General features: G+C 34.5%; 2 protein-coding genes across 2 annotated transcripts; both read right to left on the bottom strand.

Moving 5' to 3' along the window:
• Positions 1-1,780: 1,780 nt before the first annotated feature.
• LOC117122791 (ropporin-1-like protein) lies at positions 1,781-5,801 on the bottom strand. The gene is made up of 6 exons (XM_033268531.1): positions 5,649-5,801; positions 4,730-4,870; positions 4,079-4,202; positions 3,552-3,713; positions 2,865-3,040; positions 1,781-2,244 (listed from the first exon to the last, which is right to left on the bottom strand). The coding sequence occupies exons 2-6, from the start codon at positions 4,867-4,869 to the stop codon at positions 2,175-2,177; spliced, it is 672 nt and encodes a 223-aa protein (XP_033124422.1). The 5' UTR covers position 4,870; positions 5,649-5,801; the 3' UTR covers positions 1,781-2,174.
• A 2,289-nt stretch (positions 5,802-8,090) lies between these two features.
• LOC117122768 lies at positions 8,091-19,335 on the bottom strand. Its single transcript, XM_033268512.1, has 5 exons — positions 18,918-19,335; positions 11,027-11,188; positions 10,607-10,685; positions 10,029-10,072; positions 8,091-9,587 (listed from the first exon to the last, which is right to left on the bottom strand). The coding sequence occupies exons 1-5, from the start codon at positions 18,985-18,987 to the stop codon at positions 9,427-9,429; spliced, it is 516 nt and encodes a 171-aa protein (XP_033124403.1). The 5' UTR covers positions 18,988-19,335; the 3' UTR covers positions 8,091-9,426.
• Between the last annotated feature and the right edge of the window lie 251 nt (positions 19,336-19,586).

Raw genomic sequence — 19,586 nt, 5'->3', positions numbered from 1 at the left:
GTTGGCCATAGTGTTAAAAGATATTATAGACAATACTGTATGTACATTGTTTGGTTGGAACTTTGGTAGAGGGCAGCATTGTTTGATCTGTAACTTTCATTTCTCGTGTATTTATTTCACTAAACGCCATAATCATAAATTTATTGCATATTATATAAATACCATGTATTGTTCATAATATAATTCATGTAAATGAACACATAGTATTTTTGTATCTATGTTGGTCTATGTAAATATATATATAGAATGTATAGGACTAAAGTTAAATATTATGCAAACCCTAATGCACAATTAACCCATATTGTATATACACTGTACAGTAATGTCACTGATACCTCGTAAACTGACCAAATAGGCTGTGAATATGGTTGTATGCTCTATAAATAAATGCTGTAGGAAATGATATCTACACTTTACCAATGCAGCTACTGGATGAAATTTATATATACATTACGGCAATTTTAATATTTGTGAATATTTGTTTCCGATGCAGCTAACAACTGATTTTCTTTTTAAATAACTTCTGTATCATAGTGAATAAATATTAGAAAATTTATTTTGGATTTTGTGCACTCATTTCTTGAATTTTGACATCAAATTCATTTTTAGATTGGTCTTCTACATCGCTCTTAGTCTCGCTTACGACCTGGCCCTTGATCCTGCTAATATCACCCCTTCAGACATTGAGGCAGCTCTTAAATTTTAAGTTTACTTAATTCAACTTGATTGTTGAAGATGGCATTTCTTTTTTGTTAAGTTAATTTTTATTATGTGATTGTGAACTTGCGATTGCAGATAAATGCCCTTGATGACTCAAGTAGCATTAAATCTTGAATCTTGAATCCAAATCTTTTAACAGTGCGCCAGGTTAACATGTATTTCATCCAAAACACAAGTAGAGCACTGGCAGTAAGGAACCAGGAACTGAAAGAATCCCGATAGTTCAGCACCCACACTTTTCTACCACTATTTGTGAGCTGCCTCTATTTCTGCCTCTTGTGCTAAAAACCCCGGTTCAAATCCAGTGTTGGGTTTTAATTAGGGTCTGATCGCTTGGCTTTTCGAATAACCCTCATATTGAGAGTTAGGCAGGTTAAACTCCCCAAGGACCCAGCCCAAATTTTTGATTCGCAATTAAAATGAGAACAAAGAATTATATTATTATATTACAGTATATTATTACTTTATTTAAGCCAAGAAAGCTATGGTACCAGACCCTCCTGCATTCATTTAGTCGTATATAGTCTCTATAGATTCCCAGAGCTAACTACAGGGGGAATTTTCAGTTGCAGGGTAACTTGAGTATTATTTTTTCCTGATCCAATACTGAGGAGTTTATTATACTGGCAGAGTATATTAACCGCTGCCAGAACTTCCGATGGAAATAAGCCAATTTTTGGTTTTAACTGCACATGTGCCTATCCAGTGGCATCCAAGATTAATCGACATAAACCTATGTTGTGTGTATGTTATGTCGATTGACCTTGAGAGGAGCATATGCAATTCAAACTAAGAGATTGCCTTATTAATAGTTTATTAGCAGGGCACACATTGTGTCATACCACTGCCTTACTGTACGACGTCAGCCAAAGAATCCATATACCCTCTACTGAATTCTTAAAGGATGTGAGGCTCTCTACCGATTGTCCATAAAAACGATCCACTGTTTGCAACTTGTCCTATTACTTTCTTCAAGGAATCGCTGACAACAGTGTCAGCTTTGTGTATCATTCTAACAAATTCCAGGAAAAGTATGAAATATGTACTCAAAACACAAAGATATGTACATTTTGTATATATTAACACTAAACATATATCCAAACAAAAATCTAAATTAAACATGAATTTCAAAATATTTGGGAACTATACATAGTATCATTTTTTATTGTTGATATTTTTAGTTTAGTTCTAGTTTTTTCCTTTTTGTAAACCCTGAGATAAAATTGAAAATGTGTCGCCATAGAATTATTTTCAATCTACTCAAATATGTTGGTATAAAATCCAAAGGTGTCCATTCAGTATCCATAAAAAACAATCTTAAAATCAAGGTTATTTATACTATAGTAAACTAAGGAAAAAAAACCATGCTTATTTGTTTTTCTTTAACTGTTGGTGTAATAATTTATTATGATGATCCAAGTGGGCGCATTCTTTTTCTGGAACTTTAAGGCTGTTTAAGGGTCTAGTTTCGGACAATCTTGGCTCAGGAAATTCCTTGGTTGTACCATTCCTTTTTGTTTATCACTGTTGAAAAATAAATGAGGCAGGAATTAGTATTTGTGATAAATCAGATTGCTCATCAATAGGCTATACATACTAGGAATGCCATCCCAAAACCAGCGTATTGGTGCTAAATGTTAAACAGATTAATTAGCATTGTGGCAGTATTGTATACTTCAATACAGAGAAGCATTAATACTAGTTTTACTCATAACTTTAGCAACACAACGACGATTCCAGTAAAAGACCCATCATTTTAAAGCTTATAATGTGGAGAACATGAATATACTAAAGTCAATTTTCTTGTTTTGGTCACCGAAGCTGGTTTTGGCATGGCAAGCCCCATACAGTGAAATACACTAATCAAGGAGATTTGGAAATCCAAGTACAGGTCTCCCTCCAATTAAAGACCACTTTTGGGAACAAGGTTTTCATGGTCTTTTGCAGCTTTGGTCTGTAATTAGAATAATAAAAATAAAAGACGTTTGTTAATTTGGGACCACAGAAAAATGGTCTTTAATTGGAGGAGTCTTTCATTACAGGGAGACCTACAGTGTATATACAATCATCTTAATAATATGTCTCTCCACTCAGATATTATCTAATAATAATCATCGTAATTTATAACGTCAACATAAACGTACACATGATACTGCAGGTATGTGTAGACACTCTCGGTGTGTTCTTCGGGGATCTCTCCGTCAATCTGTGCTAGGTAGGTGTACAATACCTTGAAGCATTCAAAAGGAATCCGGGCAGCGCCACCTTCAGGGTCCTTCGTTAAGATCTCACAAATGGTTTTCATGGCTATTGTAATATTCTGCGGAGTTTATAAAATCCAGATTATAATCCAGCCAGTAACAAAATGAAAGTAGAATTTTTTATTTATGCTCCACATTAAATGTCATCAGTCTGTTTTTATAGCAATTTTTTCATATCCATCCTTTAAAAGTTATTGATTTTCATGATTTTATTTTTCTACAAGTCTTAAAATTGCTACTATAATATCCTCAATACAATGATAATGAGCAATAAAAATATGTAATCTAATGAAATTGGAAAAGATATCAAATTTCTAGATGCACAAGTAATTCCAATATATGAGTCACTTAAGATTAATATGACAATGAAAACTGAATTGTTTGCTGCAGTGAACTTGTTAACTTTTAGGACTTTCTCTAAAGCTTTGTCTACACTATCAAATTTTCTTAGACAAAAAACTGTTGAATGCCCATATATAGTCATATTACGGCATGTCATATGTTTTTTTTCAAATAAAAGTTGATAGACTGGGCAGGGCTTTAGTTATACATCTGATGATTTGTACTTACACCTCCTAATGCTGAGCAAGCCAGTGCAAAGAACTTCAACCACTCGATCTCCTCACCAAAGCTACCTAACTGAATTAGGCTGTAGAGTTTCTCTTTGGGTAAACACATATCCTTCCATTTCTTTTCAAGTTCCGTCAGAGTGCACATCTTCTGAGGGCCAAGCTTGAGGATGAAATTACGTAGAAATATATCAATAGAAGCTATCTACAGAATGGCAACAATACAGTTACATATACAAAAACCATGAATTTAAGGGGATGTGTTAGTTTTCTGGAGAAGTTTTCTTGTTTTACTGGTGTGCAGGAGATTATGTTGATTTCTGTGACACTCGCACGACTCTACACAAGCCTGGATAAACGCACGACTTAAGGTCATAAAATCTTTTCTGAAAAGTAAAATAGCGATGGAATTGCAGCTGGGGCCCCAAAGACTTCTTGGTGTTGCAAATTTTAATTCACCGTGCACAACTTCAATGTACTGAAATTTGTTAACCAATGTCAATAAATGTAATCAACATTAAATTATACCTGTCGATTTAACACTGAGAGGATTCCAGGCGTTAGGCCTGTGTCTGTCTTCTGTGTTGCTACGGGCATCTCAAGTCTCTCCTTAACAGGCGGCGTCTCACCATTCGACAGAGCGTTGAAGTATCTAAAGAGGAAAAGAAAATTTGAAGACAGTTGTAATGTATTATTATTATGTGATTGAAATAATTTTGTCCTTAAATAAATTCTCTGCAAACATAACTTTATTTCAGGCTTAGGGAAGCAAGTTATTTTCATTCAGCATCATCATATAAACAAAGTACAGTATTAGACCATAAATTTATCAAGTAATTAAAATTAAATTAGAACCTTCAATGTCATCCCCAGGAGTTTGTGCATATTAATGAGTCCAAATTTATTCTTTTATATCATGCAAATGTTTAAAATATAAATATCTTGAACTATACAAAACATTAAAAATATTACATCAATCATGTTTCTCTAGTTGTCTATCATCAGATATTTTTACTGGGTCACTGGAATATATAATAGCCACACCACAGCACTAACTGATGTGTAACAGACACAAACATATACTTTTTATTTTTTTATTTTTTTTTTAAATATTGGACTATTTATAATTAAATGTACAGTACTACGTGCAAGAGATGAAAAATAATACAGTAAACATACGCTGATGACCACTGCAGGACATCAGTGGGTTGTGTCCTGATTGCAGCTTTGGTGAACTGTTTTAAGATATCAGGAAGCTCAGGGGGTATGTTGATTTGCTGAGAGCAGTACATTGGGGCATCTTCCCCAACCGCAGGCATCCTGTATTAAACCGAGCATAAACACAAGTTGTAATTACAATGTCAATATAGGCTTTTAAATCGAATGAAATGTGCATTATATAGAACAATTAAACATTTTTCACAAACTACACAATTTTACAATACATACAACAATCAACTGGTTACCCAACCGTACTGTAAAGATAAAGTTAGTATGTTTTATAACAGTCGTCCTCTAAAATCAACAAAGAATGATTTGGTTTGAACTAAGAAGAGGAGGAACCTATTATTAGTATTACCCACGGCAGTGGCGCTGTTGTAATCTCACTAAAAATACACCACTGACACGAGAGCCTTCTTACCACTAGGCCTAATCCTAGGCCCTATGCCAGGAGGGGTGGCCATAAAAATGCGTAGGGCCAAAATGAATGTTTAAACACTGAGGGCGCACCCACACTAATTCTCTCTCTAGGCCTAGGCCTAGCCTTGTCTGTCTGTAGCAACCACCCATCCATAGCAAATATATTGATCAAATTATTCATGCACGGCATTAGCGTGTGTAATTCGAATGAACTCTTTAAGTCTAGCTTGCACTTTATCAATACCAATTTAGTACGCCTATCAATTACTCCTGAGTCCTATAGTTGCCAGGCCTAGCCTAGCCAGCCAGACTAGGCCTAGCCTAGGCCCCCCTAACTCAGTCTCTGCTGCTCAGTCTGCTGCAGGTGCAGCTCATAGAATATTCTATCTCATCAGGCCTGTGAAAATGTCATGTTTAAATTATATATCAATGATCCATATATTGCACTTCTACTTACCTATAATATGTAGTGAAGAATATGTAGAGTATATGAAGTGCCTTATTTCAATTTACAAAAATGTTGTTAGAATCCAATCACACTACTCTGACAGTTTCCGCTGTTGTTTTGGTTGTTGCATAGTAGCGTAAATTGCGCACTCTGTATGCGCAGATCATTTTTTAAAGACGCCCTCTCTGGGATGATAAGTTGTCCACAAAGAAAACAATAAGATCTCTGGTTTTCCAAGAGCGCAGCTACTTACTGATTGGTTACTGTATAATATATTTTTTTTCCCTTCATTTTGCTATTGTAGGCATGTAAACAATTTATTGAATATATTTATTGAATATTAATTAGATGCATATGATTCTTTGTCATATAATGATTCTATGTTGTAACATATTTTTGTGTAAGACATAAAAAAAAACCGGTCAAAATTACAGCACAGCTCTTTTCGCTCTCGTGTACCGTCGTTGTTTGTAGGCCCGTACCATCAAGGTTATGCACAGAACTGAAACAAAAATGATGTCAAATAAACTGATAGATTGAGTGAGTGCCAACGAGTTAGTGAATGTGTGATTTACTGATTGATATAAAATTCTGATCAATAGCTTTAGTTTTTATGTTCAATGTGTTATATACTATCGGTATTCGAAATTGCCAAAAAAAATCACCTACTTAGGAAGATGTTAATCTAATTTAAATAATCATCACCATCATTGCCGTCATGTCGTCGTCATTATTATCGGATTTCCTAGCAGTAGCAGGAAAAGCCATTGCTTTTGTTCGATTTTTTTTCTCCGTATATTTTCCCCTATCTTGTTGCACATGACAAGGTTTTTTCTCCCTGGCACTTCGGTCGCTTTCCATGATCGGATCCTTTCCAAACTTTGTCCAAACCTAGACTAGCCTATATACTAAAGATGTACATAGTAAAAGGTAGTGACAATCCCGAGTGAAGTCACTTATTTGCATAACTCTTCCTATTATTATATTTTTCTTTTATGTTGTGTTAGTCGTGTGTTTTGCTTCTGTTAATTGTTTCGACAATACAATTGTGACACTCGTAATTTCTGTTTATGGACCTGACGTATTACATTCTGTCTTGAGTTTTTCCCTGAGCTTGGAGAATTGGCGTGCGCTTAATTCACAACCAAAAGGAAAAGGCGCAATATAAATGCTCGTACCAGTACCAGAGTGGGATGTGGATGTTAGGACAATTTAAAGCGATTTAATATAAAGGCAAACACTCTACTCCAGATATTTTAAAAACGGATAATCTGATGTAAATAAAACTTTCAGGAAAATTCAAGCAAGTTACAAGAAAGATTATTTTGTTTTGGTGACGATCCAGTTTTGGGTGTAAATGTGAATTTATGACGTCCCAGACCTAGATATCTCAAAAAAACGTATTAATAGATCGAAATAAAAATTTCTATATTATTTTGTCATCCAATAAACCAATGAATAAATGTTGGTGACGAACAGAAGTATGGTTGATAATGACCTTTAAAATGATAACGTCCTATCTTAGACCAGATTATACCAAAAACTGACCAACTGAACTGAATGAATCTTTTTGGAAAATTTAACCAAGTTAAGGAAGAAATTGTTTAAATGTTGGTGACGATCTATATAGGTGTGAAGTTGAGAGTCATTTTAAGTGCATAACGTCCAAGCCCCAATATCTCAAAAACTGACCACTGGATCAAAATAAAACTCTGCAGAATGGTTTGTTATGGTCCCATAAATAAATGATTAAATTTTGTTGGCGATCTACAGTATGATATGGACATGAGGGCCTTTTAACGGTAGACGTCCCAGACCAGATATCAAACAAAAATGATTATCTGATCGAATTGAAACTTTCTTGAAACTTTGACCATGTTACAAGGAAGGAAATGTTAAATCTCAGTGACGATTCAGATTCGGGTGTAAATGCCAGGGTATCATTTAAATTGCTAAGGTCCCAGACATAAATATCTCTTTAAAAAATGTATAAATGGATCTATTGAAACTCTTCAGAATATTTTTTTATGGTTCAATGAAGAAATGAATAAATTTGGTGACGACCTGGAGTAGGGTGTGAATGTGAGGACCATCCTAGCTAACAATATTACGTTATAAGAATGTTATAATAACGTAATTAGGTTACGTAGGCTACCTATAACCTAATTTCACAACTTCACAACGTTTGAACGTTCTTACAATGTTGTGTAAACGTTATTTTGTGACATACCAAACCACAACATTTGATGGGATTTAAAGAATGTTATTGGATGATTAAATTATATAAACGCAATTGGTGTAATTTTAAAGCGTTAAACGCAATATTACTGTGATGCATGGACAATTTTCGCTTTCAATCACTGAATCGCTATGGCAACTAAAAATGCGTCTCCATATCGCCCTTGATATTACCATTGCAGCTATAGTTCAAGTCGTACTAACGTCGAGTTAGTTTCCCAATTTATTCTTTCTTTATTTTTGTATTAGGCCTATTTAGCAGTCACAGTTCGAGTTTCCCTGACGTCGAGTTGGTTTTCATGTGTTTAACTTCATAATTTTTTGTATTATTTCATTTTTTGTTTGATATTGTATCATTTATTAATATTAATATCATCATCATACAAATAATTTCATATTATATACCATATTTTAATTATAAAGCGAGTCACGTGAACGAATAATTATGGAAACAGTGCTCATGATTACTGGCAGCGTATTAGGCCTAGGCCAATCAATAATAAATAATACAGCAAGCCTAAACTCAAATCTAAAAGGCCTTCCTCACTACTATGTCACCTACTTACCCTACTGTCAGTACTAAAGTTTCATTTTCATAAATTAGGGGGCCTATTTCGATCATGGTTGGGCCGTGAAGATTACGCAACAACCATAGGGCACAAAATTATCAGAATAGATAGGCCTGTATAGACCACTGTAATGGCACATAGGGGCCGGAGGCCCGACTGAAACATTTTTTTATTAAATTTTATTAATTGTTTTCTTATTTCAATACACGGCATTGTTTGTATTGAATTTAAATATTGTAGTGGCAAAATGGAGGAAAATGGGGGCACCCGCATCCGTGCCCCATTGGATCCGTCCATTATGCATAGAATTTCAGTACTGATTACTTCAATATTTAAGTTTCCAGCACTCAATAGCTCAACAACTGAATCTCGAGATAAATGTGAGCTTCGTAAAACTTCTGATAGAAACCCAATGACTACTCAACGTTGCTCTATAACCAAGTGTGGTTACTATTGGAATGATAGAACTATACACAAAAGGCCTACACATGACATTAAAATAAAACATTATTTTTTGTTGCTTTAAACGATCTTAATTCGTCTTTTTAAACTTAAGTATAGTACGTAGCTTTGGGGTTACATTTTGTTCTGTGACGAATTCCCGGCCCTTTGCTGATATCGATAACGATGACATAGCGACCGTTATGATCTGAGAATATGACGTAGGCTACAGTAAACGTTGTTTAAAGATGTCAGATGTTGCTACAACGTCTGTTATTTGTTTTGAGTCTATTAAGAAAACTAGTAATACTTTACATGACAGTAATGCAGTTGCATTTTTCGTGGGTGGTACTTTTTTTCTTCAATAGTACGGGTTTTGGGTTTGCTAACCCCTTTCTAATATTATACTCTTATTGCAACCCATCTTCATATTCGCCAAGGGTTTCAATCAGAGCTTTTAGGCTATACGGAAACCTACAACTATAAAGAGACATTGTAGTGAAACTGGGATCCCGATGTCATTCGATGAAATAAATTTCTTATGTGTACAAATTCCAGTAAAATGTGCGTAAATAGAAGCTGTAGTCTGGTAAACACTCGCAAGTTAGACAACCCTTGCTGTTACGCATTCGACCGTACGGACAAAAGGGTGGCACATCTCCGCAGTCCTCTTCGGAACATTCGTCAAAGCCTACATTATCTGTCAACAAATAACATATGAAACATGAAATACCAATGCTACGGACGATAAATTCATTTTATAACGCCCAACTCACAAGACAAATTGGATGGGTGAAGCAGTGCCGTATCTACACTGGTGGGTGGGCTTCGGGGTGGCACTCTAATTCCTTCTGTAAATTTGTTAAACAAAACAAAAATACATCAAATATTAAAAATCACATTATGCCGCCTAATTTTTATACATATTGTCCCCTAACTAAATCCTTGATCCACCTAATTCTTTTGGACCCCCGGATTAACCTCCCTCACACAACGTCGATCATTTTTGCCTCTGAAGTAGGAGAACATATGTTTGTATAGTAGTCATATGACAAAAAATGAAATTAAAAAGCTTAGTCTTTTTTCGTTTTGAATATAATAATATAAAAACAACAACAAACACAACAAAATTGAAACTTACAACAGTAGACACACGCCCATCGTCTCCTGCCACCAGCACAGAAACTGTCATGGAAAAATATAGATATATACAATGTGATTTTGAACATTTAATGGAATTCATCACTATGTCCGTTGTCGTAACTGCTATCATTACCACCATGATGCATAATTGTCATTATCCTATTTCTATAACTTCTTTTTAACTTTATCAAGACACTATTACTCTTAATAACCCTTTTTATACCGATGAATATTAGTGAGTCGTTCATGAATACTCGTCGGCTCGCCGTTGCAATAGCAATTTTTCTGGGGGAAAACTCGTGGGGGAGGCATGGATATGATGGAGAAGAAGTCGGGGTGAGGCCATTTAATGCCCTTGTTACATTGCCACCAGTTTAGTAACACAACAATTAAACAAACATCGTGGTGACATAAACTTGGGTATTAATGTGAACCATTTTTGTTTTTGCATAATGCGCTATAAAACAATATTGTTATGAATATTCTGATTGACATATCTAATGTCAAACGCTATAAAAATGGAGTTATGGAAATTCGAAATTGTCACCTGCATGCAAAATAATGTATAAAACTTACCAGGGTTGGCCGCATTTTCCTATTGTTACTTCGCTGTATTTATACCAATTTTTTCCAGACTTGCACGACGTTTGTTGACCTGACAAACACAAAAGAGTTCGTTATTAACAATAAGGAATAGCCCGCCATCTAGCGATCAAAGCAAGTTTTTATAAATCCCTGTGGAAGTAATTATATTGTCAATTGATATACGAATGAAATGACTCTAACCTAGATTATGATCATGATCTAGTTTCAAAATTCATAAGAATTGTGTCATACAGTAGGCCTACTGTATATTCTAATAAAGTGGCTCTATTTAAAGACAATAAAAATGGAATATCCAAACGTACACGTCATTAAAATTTAAAACAGAAAAGGTATCGAAGGTAAATTCGACGATAAATTTATGAAAGTATTCAAATGTAAGTAGGTTAATACCAATGCCACAAGTTCCGTCGTGGATTTGATATATAAATCTGGATTCGCACTTTCGGAAAGCCTCCATTTCGCACTTGTTCCTATAACTTGCTGAATTGCTCGCGCATACTGGTTTCCACTTTTTAGTACAGTTATTTTCTTTCATATATTCTTTCATACATGCTGAAAAAAGAAAGACACTTTTATTACTATTAGACATTGCAAACACAGTTCGCCCTCCAATTTCAGACCACCTAAACATTTTGGGATAGTCTCAGTGTTCGGTTTTCAATTCGAGGGTTAGCTTTGAGTTAAAAGATTGAAGATTGTTATTTGGTTCTTTGGAGTCTAAGCTGAACAAAAACGATATTTAGCAATTTGGCTAATTCAGTATGAAAATAATTAGCCAAGTTTGATTAGCCAAAACAAAAGAATATAAGGAATTAAGCATTAATTACATTAGCTTTTTGGCTAATTTTGAATGAAAATATTTAGCCAAATCCAGCTTTTATTAGGATTTGACTATATGGCTAATGACAGCTTAAACACTGGTTCTTTAAAAGGGGGTTTCGAATTAGAGGGGTCTCAAATTGGAGGATGACTGTAATACTGAGAACATATTACGTCAGAAACGGTTGAGTTTAGTTCAACATCGGCACGAATTATAAGACAATTTTCAGATCAAAGTAATCTTCATTTTGATAGGCTTCTGTCATATGTTGAATGATTGATTTTAGTTTATACGGTGTTAAATCTACCTGGTGGTGTCAAGGAAGGACGTAGCACGTCTTGTGAACTCACTGGCCCCAGTCAGGTTCCTTGACTTCAAGTGGCCCTGGGATTAATCAGTATATTTCCAGAACTATGGACCTCTGTGTTGAAGGGTTCTCTTAATGAGCATGGAGTGTAAAAAAAATATCAAAGTCAACGCCGAATTCTTATTTTAAACCCTGCTCAGCTGTAAATTGTCCGGCGTTCAACGAGTCATGTTACATGAATGGCATGTCATCTCCAGGTTCCGATGTCACACTGGACTTTACTATAATATCCATTACAATATCATATCACGTATGGAGAGAATAATGGTTACTGACACGTCCACTCATCACCTTGAGGCCGTAATACGCCCATTTCTCTCACAAAATATCTTGCATGTTATAGCATCAAAGCAATCATGTTGGGGCAATTTTATTAGCAAAGTTAATTGTAGTCAGGGGTGCGGTGGTGGCAGGATTTGCCGACGGCAGGATGCCAGACGTCCCCAACAAGGAGGGGGGTGGTGGGTGCGATTTTTTTTGTCCCCAACCAGGACTGCCTACAACGGCCCCATGGCGTCACTTTTGGTTGCCTAGTCTATTTAGACTTGGACTTGCTGCGTTTCGTGTCAATTTCATAAGTCATGTTGTGAATTCACTAGTCGATGATAATTTCTTGTCTGCCAAACGTATTGAAATGACATCATCACCATGCATCATTTAAATGATTTAATTATAGGAATGCAATGTATGCTGTGACGTATTTGTATTCGTAACTGTATTGTACATGACCTCACAGCTGATGATCTGATGTTTGTTGGACGCAATGGTGGTGATTGATCCGTACATTGGGGGACAATGTTCTACACTTCTTTCTGATATGAGAATTCTTTAAAGTGCATAAGGTGCGTACATATTTAGGGAAATCATATTAATGATCTCCCTAACTGTTTAACCGACAACTGATCTGCAAACAGGTTCGCTGACTACTACACTATTATTTACAACGTCAGTAAATCATCTGCCCTTATCCAACAAAATCTCAATAACAATCTAAATCATCTTTTCTCCTGGCTTTCTGAAAACTATATTTAATTATTTAAAAAAATAAATTTATGCTAATAGGAACATCTCAAAAACTCAGACGAAGTCCTGGTGTTATAAAACTATCAATCATCAGCCTATTGAAAACGTCACTTGTATTAAGCACCTCGGTGTCCATATTGATAACAATCTCACTTGGAACATGCAAATATCTCACCTTTGTAACAAAGTTAACTCTTCTATCTCACTCATTTCACGAACTTTATACTATTTTAACTTTTTATAACCGCTCTTCTTTTTTATAACTATCTTTTCTTACCTCATGTACATTATTGCATTACTGTGCAGGATTCCACCTTGCCTCATTTTTAAAAATTAAATTGAAAAGCTGCACAACATCTGTTCTTCAGGTTACACAACTCCTACCATTCAACACTTTAACACAATTTCTACTCTTACTGTTTCTCAACGTGCTGATTTTAAAACTAGCTGCCTGGCCTATCGAGCTTCAAAAAATCTCGCCCCTGCTAACACTTGTCGTAGACTTGTCAGGATTACTTTAATGGTAGAATGTCCAGACGGCAATTTTCCAGGAGAGACTCTGTCGTTCCACCAAGACCACAATGCGAACTTAAACATTCTTTTAATTATAAATTACCTAATAAATATTTTAACTCACTTGACGTTTAAACTAGAGTAGTATAATTATTAATAGCACGCTTTATTATTTTATCCATTTACATTTTAAAATGCTACCTGTCATTCTTATTAGATTTTATTGCATTTTAATAATTTTAAGTTTTAACAATTGTAGATATATTTTTCTTAACTATTTACGTATGTTTTTCATGTTATGAAATTTCTTGTATGTTTCTCGTTTGTATTGTTAAGGGCTCTTTAAAATCAGATCACGCTGGAAAGGTCACCCTCTTGAAATGGTTGTTTAAATAATAAATAAATAATACTAAAATACCATGCTGATACGGAGCCAGCGCTTCTAGAAGTCGACACAAGGATCTAGGCTTCGGTTGTGTGGAGTGTGAGCTCTTGAAAACGGCGCGATAACCTCTCCTTTTCGACAGGATCGCTGATGATAAACCCCTTTTCTCCCCATAAGCTTACGGTGATCCTCCAACTTAAGTTAGGGGTGTCAGTTATTTCATCGAGATTCGTATATATTATTGCCTACAAACAAATGCAAAAAGCTCAGCAAGGGTTGGTTATTTTCAGTCAGGGGAAATCCCGGCACTTCTGCGGAAGTTTTTTCCACGGCGAATTTTTGAAACACAGAATAAATATCCCCTTCCAGGAAAAATCCCAACTCCTTTGTAAATATAACGTCTTCTGGAAATAACCCAGTCTTGCCAAGTTGGTGCATTTTCATTGAAAATTTGGGATAATTGTATGAAATAGTTCATACTCCCCCTAAAATGAAGGATTACCGCAACCTCAAGAAAAATAACAACTGAACGCTCAACTTTAATAAGCTACTCGGAGTAACCGACCAACCGGGGTGTGAGTATATTGAGTATATATAGTTTTTAGGCCTAAATTACGATATATTTTGGTAGTTTTATCAGTGGTGGCGCCAGTGGTGGGGGGGGGGGTGTCAGGGAGGGCAACCCCGTCGGGCAGTCCTGTATCCCCTGTCGTCTGACGCCACAACGAGGTCAGCGGATCTTCACCTACTTTTGGGAAAACTCAAACATCGCACCACAGGCTTTTCCATTTATAAACCCAAGTAAACCTTACAAAATTCAACTCATTCCAAATAGGCCGACAACTTGCACAAAATATAAAATTAAATTTATTTCAACATTGAATTGTTGTTGAAGGAAAACACAAAGCCAGGACATTTGTCATTGTCAATAAATTACGATTAGATACATTGAACTCCTGAATCTGATAGCTAAAAGACCTACTGTATTTAAATTATATAAATCAGTAAACTTGTAACTACTATAACTTTCACATCACAAAATATGTAATCGAATTTAATTCAACAACAATTTTTGTTGAAGGAACAAATAGCCATAACATTTGTCATTGTCTAGGTCCTTGTCAAATAAATACGATTATACATTGAACTCTTCTGAATCTTATAGTTAAAAGACCTGCTTTATTTGAATTGTATATAAATATATAATTACGCCATAATTCTAGTTGTGTTTTGTGGAGATATGTCTAGGTATACTTGAGTTTCACTTGGCCACCATGCTGTGTATGCCCCAGAGCGTGCGCGTAGTTCAAATATTTCATACCGTTTTTAATATTTTCGTTAAATTTAAAACGATTGATATTGACTATACTCCAGCTAGTTTCAGTACAAGTTGGTATATTACATATTGTTATATATAGGCCTATGATAATACAATATATTATGATTACCATCATGTCTTGTCATAAGATTCCATTATTTACAGAATATCATAACATGTTTCAATGTGCGTTTGATTATCTTAATTATATTTCGCAGGTAGGGTGTTGGTGGTTGCTCCAGGCTTAGTCTCAAATGGGCTGTGTAGTTTTCATTTTTCCCCACTCAACAAAGCAGACTATATTCGCTAAATTACAAAACTGACACACTGTATGCTAAAGTTCTAAATTATAATGTATGAAAGGATTTAACAGTATATTTTTCCATGCAAAAGATATATAAGTTTACAAAAAAAGAAGGGTAAATTAGTATTAAATAGCCACAACTGCCCAAAAGGCATATGCTTAAAGAATTTAAACAATTTTACACATGAAGACATGGAAATGACTATATCTACAATATAACTTAAAGCACAACTGAAATGATTTTCAATAAATTTGAGTATTGAAAATAAAATGGAAACACAAAAAATTAAGGTTACAAAATAATATACTTAAATTGTTTAGAACTTATGTCTTATTTCTTATGTAATATGAGTTTTGGTTGGTCTTAATTTTGGTTAATAAAATCATCTATAAGTAAATAAGTACATCAGTTTTCATAAGAACCAGTAAAATTTTGCCCAGGCTCAAAGATAGAACATTGTTATTATACAGCATTATATTTACTGTACTGTTTTATAGAGGGTATTGCATAGTCACAAAAGTACAGATGCCTCCTAAACATTAATACTGTACTGTATATGACTAACTAGCTAGATTTGTTGGTTTTATTTATTTTTTAAATAATATAAACTTTATTTGACATTTTACCACCTCAGCGTCAATTTGTTCTTATTTCGTTCTTATCTTTAAAGCAATTTCAGCCTCGGTGTTCTTATAAAATATACACATCTAGATGTGTATAAGAGACCTCCACAACTGTCCTGTCTACAAGCCGAATTTACTCTTTTAATTTGCCCTGGCATGCTATCACAAATCGAAATTTCAGATCTACAATAATGTCACATCCCACCGAGAATCTACCTGTAATTGTGTAATTCAAGTACCATTCTATACGCTCTTTTTAAACCGCTTCATCCAGGGGGTTAAGAGTGGAACTTTACAAACCTAAATGTCTCTGATGTTTTTGTGATTGTAAATGCTTGTTATAGCTTTATTCAATTTCATAATTAACCTCCTCATAATTACTATCACAGCATCATAACAGGGGTGGATCCAGAATTTTAAAACGGGGTGGGTGGTAGGGCGGGGGGCACAATAGTTTTAGAATAGATAAGTGAGTAGCACATAACAATATGTATTGCAATTTTAATATTATTTTAGTGGCAAAATGGGAGGGGAGCCCGTCCCCCCGTGCCCCCTATTGGATCCGCCCCTGCATAACCAGTATGTTCATCAACATTGTTGATTATCATATCATATAATTATTATTATATTATTATTCTTATTATTATTATTACTGGACTTCAGTGTTATTGTTTATTTTATTGCTATGCTTTGGTAGTTGACACTTGTACAGGGAATATCTCACTTTGTTAACTACCATCTCGTGTAAGAAAAATAAAATTATTATGAATAATAATAATTTTTAGTTATTGCATCGTTCGGTTACAATAGTATAACTACGTAGGCCTATCTAATAATTAAAAAAACAATTTTTATTTTAGGAACGCGATGGACACAATTATTTTTTTGTAAATAATTAAAGAAAAAAAAAACTCTTACGCCCAATTATGATAAGTATGTATTAGATAATAACCTATTCTGAGAAAACTGAGCTTATGTAATTAAAAAAATGAATTTTATTACCAAATTTGATGTTATGTAATTAAAGGCCTGTGTGTCAAATACTTGCATTATCGATAATAAATAAATAAATAAATAAATATATATATATATAGGCAATATTACTGTATTGATAAATTATTAATAGTCATACTTAATTATCAGTTTATATTATAATTCAAAATCTCTTTTTTTTTTTTTAAATTGGCTGGGTAAAGAATAAACATAAGAACACACTTCTAATTAAATTACGTTTAAAAAAAAGTAACAAAAATAGACCATATTAATGTACCGTATGCATCAGAATGAATTCACGGGTTTGAATTAATTATGGCCGTAACATCGGTGAACCGTTCTATACAACATCCATGGTATTCCATATTGCTATATGAGTCACGTGAACTATTAATTTTCCAAGGTCAACATCAACAAACAGATTTAGAATTTTCATACGCGTATAATATAATAGCTGTTGATCGTAAGGAATGATAGATTCCGATGTAAATGATCTATAAAACAGAGGGGTGTTAGGAGGAGTGAGACGGGAAATAATGCCTACCGCCAAAGCTCTTTGGATTGGATTATTTCGGTGGTGAAATGAGATGTTTCTGTCGGATCCTTCTGGTGGTGAATTTTGCAGTACCCCGGGAGAACATCCCTACAATTTCCGTAGTGTTTCTTTGAATCCCAGTACGATGGCGTATTTCATTAATACTTAGTATGTATTACACTTTCTTAACTAGGTCTGTGTTCTAACGTTGACTACATGACTACCTATAGGCTAATTCACAGACACTGACGGCACCGTCTTATCCAAAAGACGGTGCGCTATTTCATTCCTGCATCTAGAAACGTAACACAATGAGGGTAGTGAGTGGGTTAGAACGGGGACCACCAAACGTTATTTAAAAATCTTCATTGTTCAATTCAGCGGACACACAATGGCTACCTGATATAGGCCTATAAGTAAACGTTTTGGCGTTTGTAATACGACGTCTCTGCCAACACTTTTTTTAGGTAAAAATCTTTTTGCTCAACCGACCGACGCAAAACTTCAAAAATCCAGGGTCGTCTTCTTTTGCCCACGTAATTGTATACGATGTTTGAAAAGGCGAGTCTTCGAGCTTTGAAATATAATATTGGCATACTTTATCTGTATATTAGCCCTGTGTAACGAAAATATTATTGCTAGGACTGAAACCTTGAAAGGGCTTATGCATAATATATACATATAATAATAATAATAATAATAATAATAATAATGATAATGATAATGATGATGATGATGATGATGATGATGATGATAATAATAATAATAATAATAATAATAATAATAATAATAATAATAACAATAATAATAATACAGCAAAGTACATACTCCACATAGGCCTAAGGCCCGATATCATACAATTTACTGATTCAATGTAATATTATTATTTAAGGTATATTTATTAAAACTTCAATGTTCATTAAATACATAGGCCTACATAATAGCAACATGGCTGAATTGAGTAGGGAATCACAAAGGTATAAAATAATAAAACAGCAGAAAAATGAAAAACAAAAAACAAAAAAACAAAAAACAAAAAAACAAAAAATAGAAAACAAAAAAAAAAGAATTTTTTATGGATGTATGAAAGTATTGTGTAATAATTAGTGCATAGGGCATAGTACTATAATTGTACTGCCCAATCCAACTTATTTCGTGTGGTGTCCCCTGCACAGCCCCTTTGACTACAATATATAATTCATAGCTTATCATCATTATAGGCCTGCATTACCATAGAGCTCCAATAAAAATAAATATTTTAAAAAATAAAAATATCAAATATTAAAAATATTGATTGCAATACGACTTTGGTAGACTATGAATCAATAATTTAAATCTTATAAGTATTTTACAATTTTTACACTCAATCGATACATCAAAAGGATCGACAGTGTCCTACCTGTGGGTCTCAAGGGACGTTGTGCGAAGACAAGACCAAGAAAAGCTAGGCAGAGCAACACCCGTAACATGGCTGATGGAGGATAATAATTCAATGACACTTAACAATGCCTCTGAGCTGTCAAAGTACCACAGCTGAATGGCGCATCTCATTCCACACAAGTTCACGATCAATCGTGATCACACACAGCGCAGTGCGAGTTACGCTCACAGTTTGTTGTGTTCTGATTGGTGCAAACTATAAATAGTCAAAGAGTTCGCCTCTGGTAGCAATATTTTTGATACGTATTACTGTTGCTCAAGGTTTTGTCAACATAATCTATCGTATCGATGACAGGTAAATCACACTTTGCGTTTTGCTCATCGATTCTGACATAGTACCTCAGGACATGTATGTTCTAGATAATGAAAACATTTGCGTTTGGAGTTCCGTTCGTGTTACTTGTTGTTGGTATAAGGAGTACTGAAGATATTTTGATGAGGCTTTAACGTGTTCGAACACAAAGGAGGGCTTGATAAGTACTTGTTGGCGGTGCCAAACGTCTCTAATATGAAGGTCTACAACGGAAATTATAAGATCGTACTCACAGAGCTAAATTTATCCCATGAACAAGGCCTAGGGATATTTCAACATACATCATTTTATACTTTACAGTATTATACTTTATAT

This window comes from Anneissia japonica, unplaced genomic scaffold (assembly GCF_011630105.1).
Source record: "Anneissia japonica isolate Jap-2015-1 unplaced genomic scaffold, ASM1163010v1 scaffold3032_len512176_cov184, whole genome shotgun sequence".
NCBI classification, from domain to species: Eukaryota; Metazoa; Echinodermata; class Crinoidea; order Comatulida; family Comatulidae; genus Anneissia; species Anneissia japonica.
The sequence above is the reverse complement of the archived record's forward strand: the minus strand, read 5'-3'. Positions and strand labels throughout refer to the sequence as shown.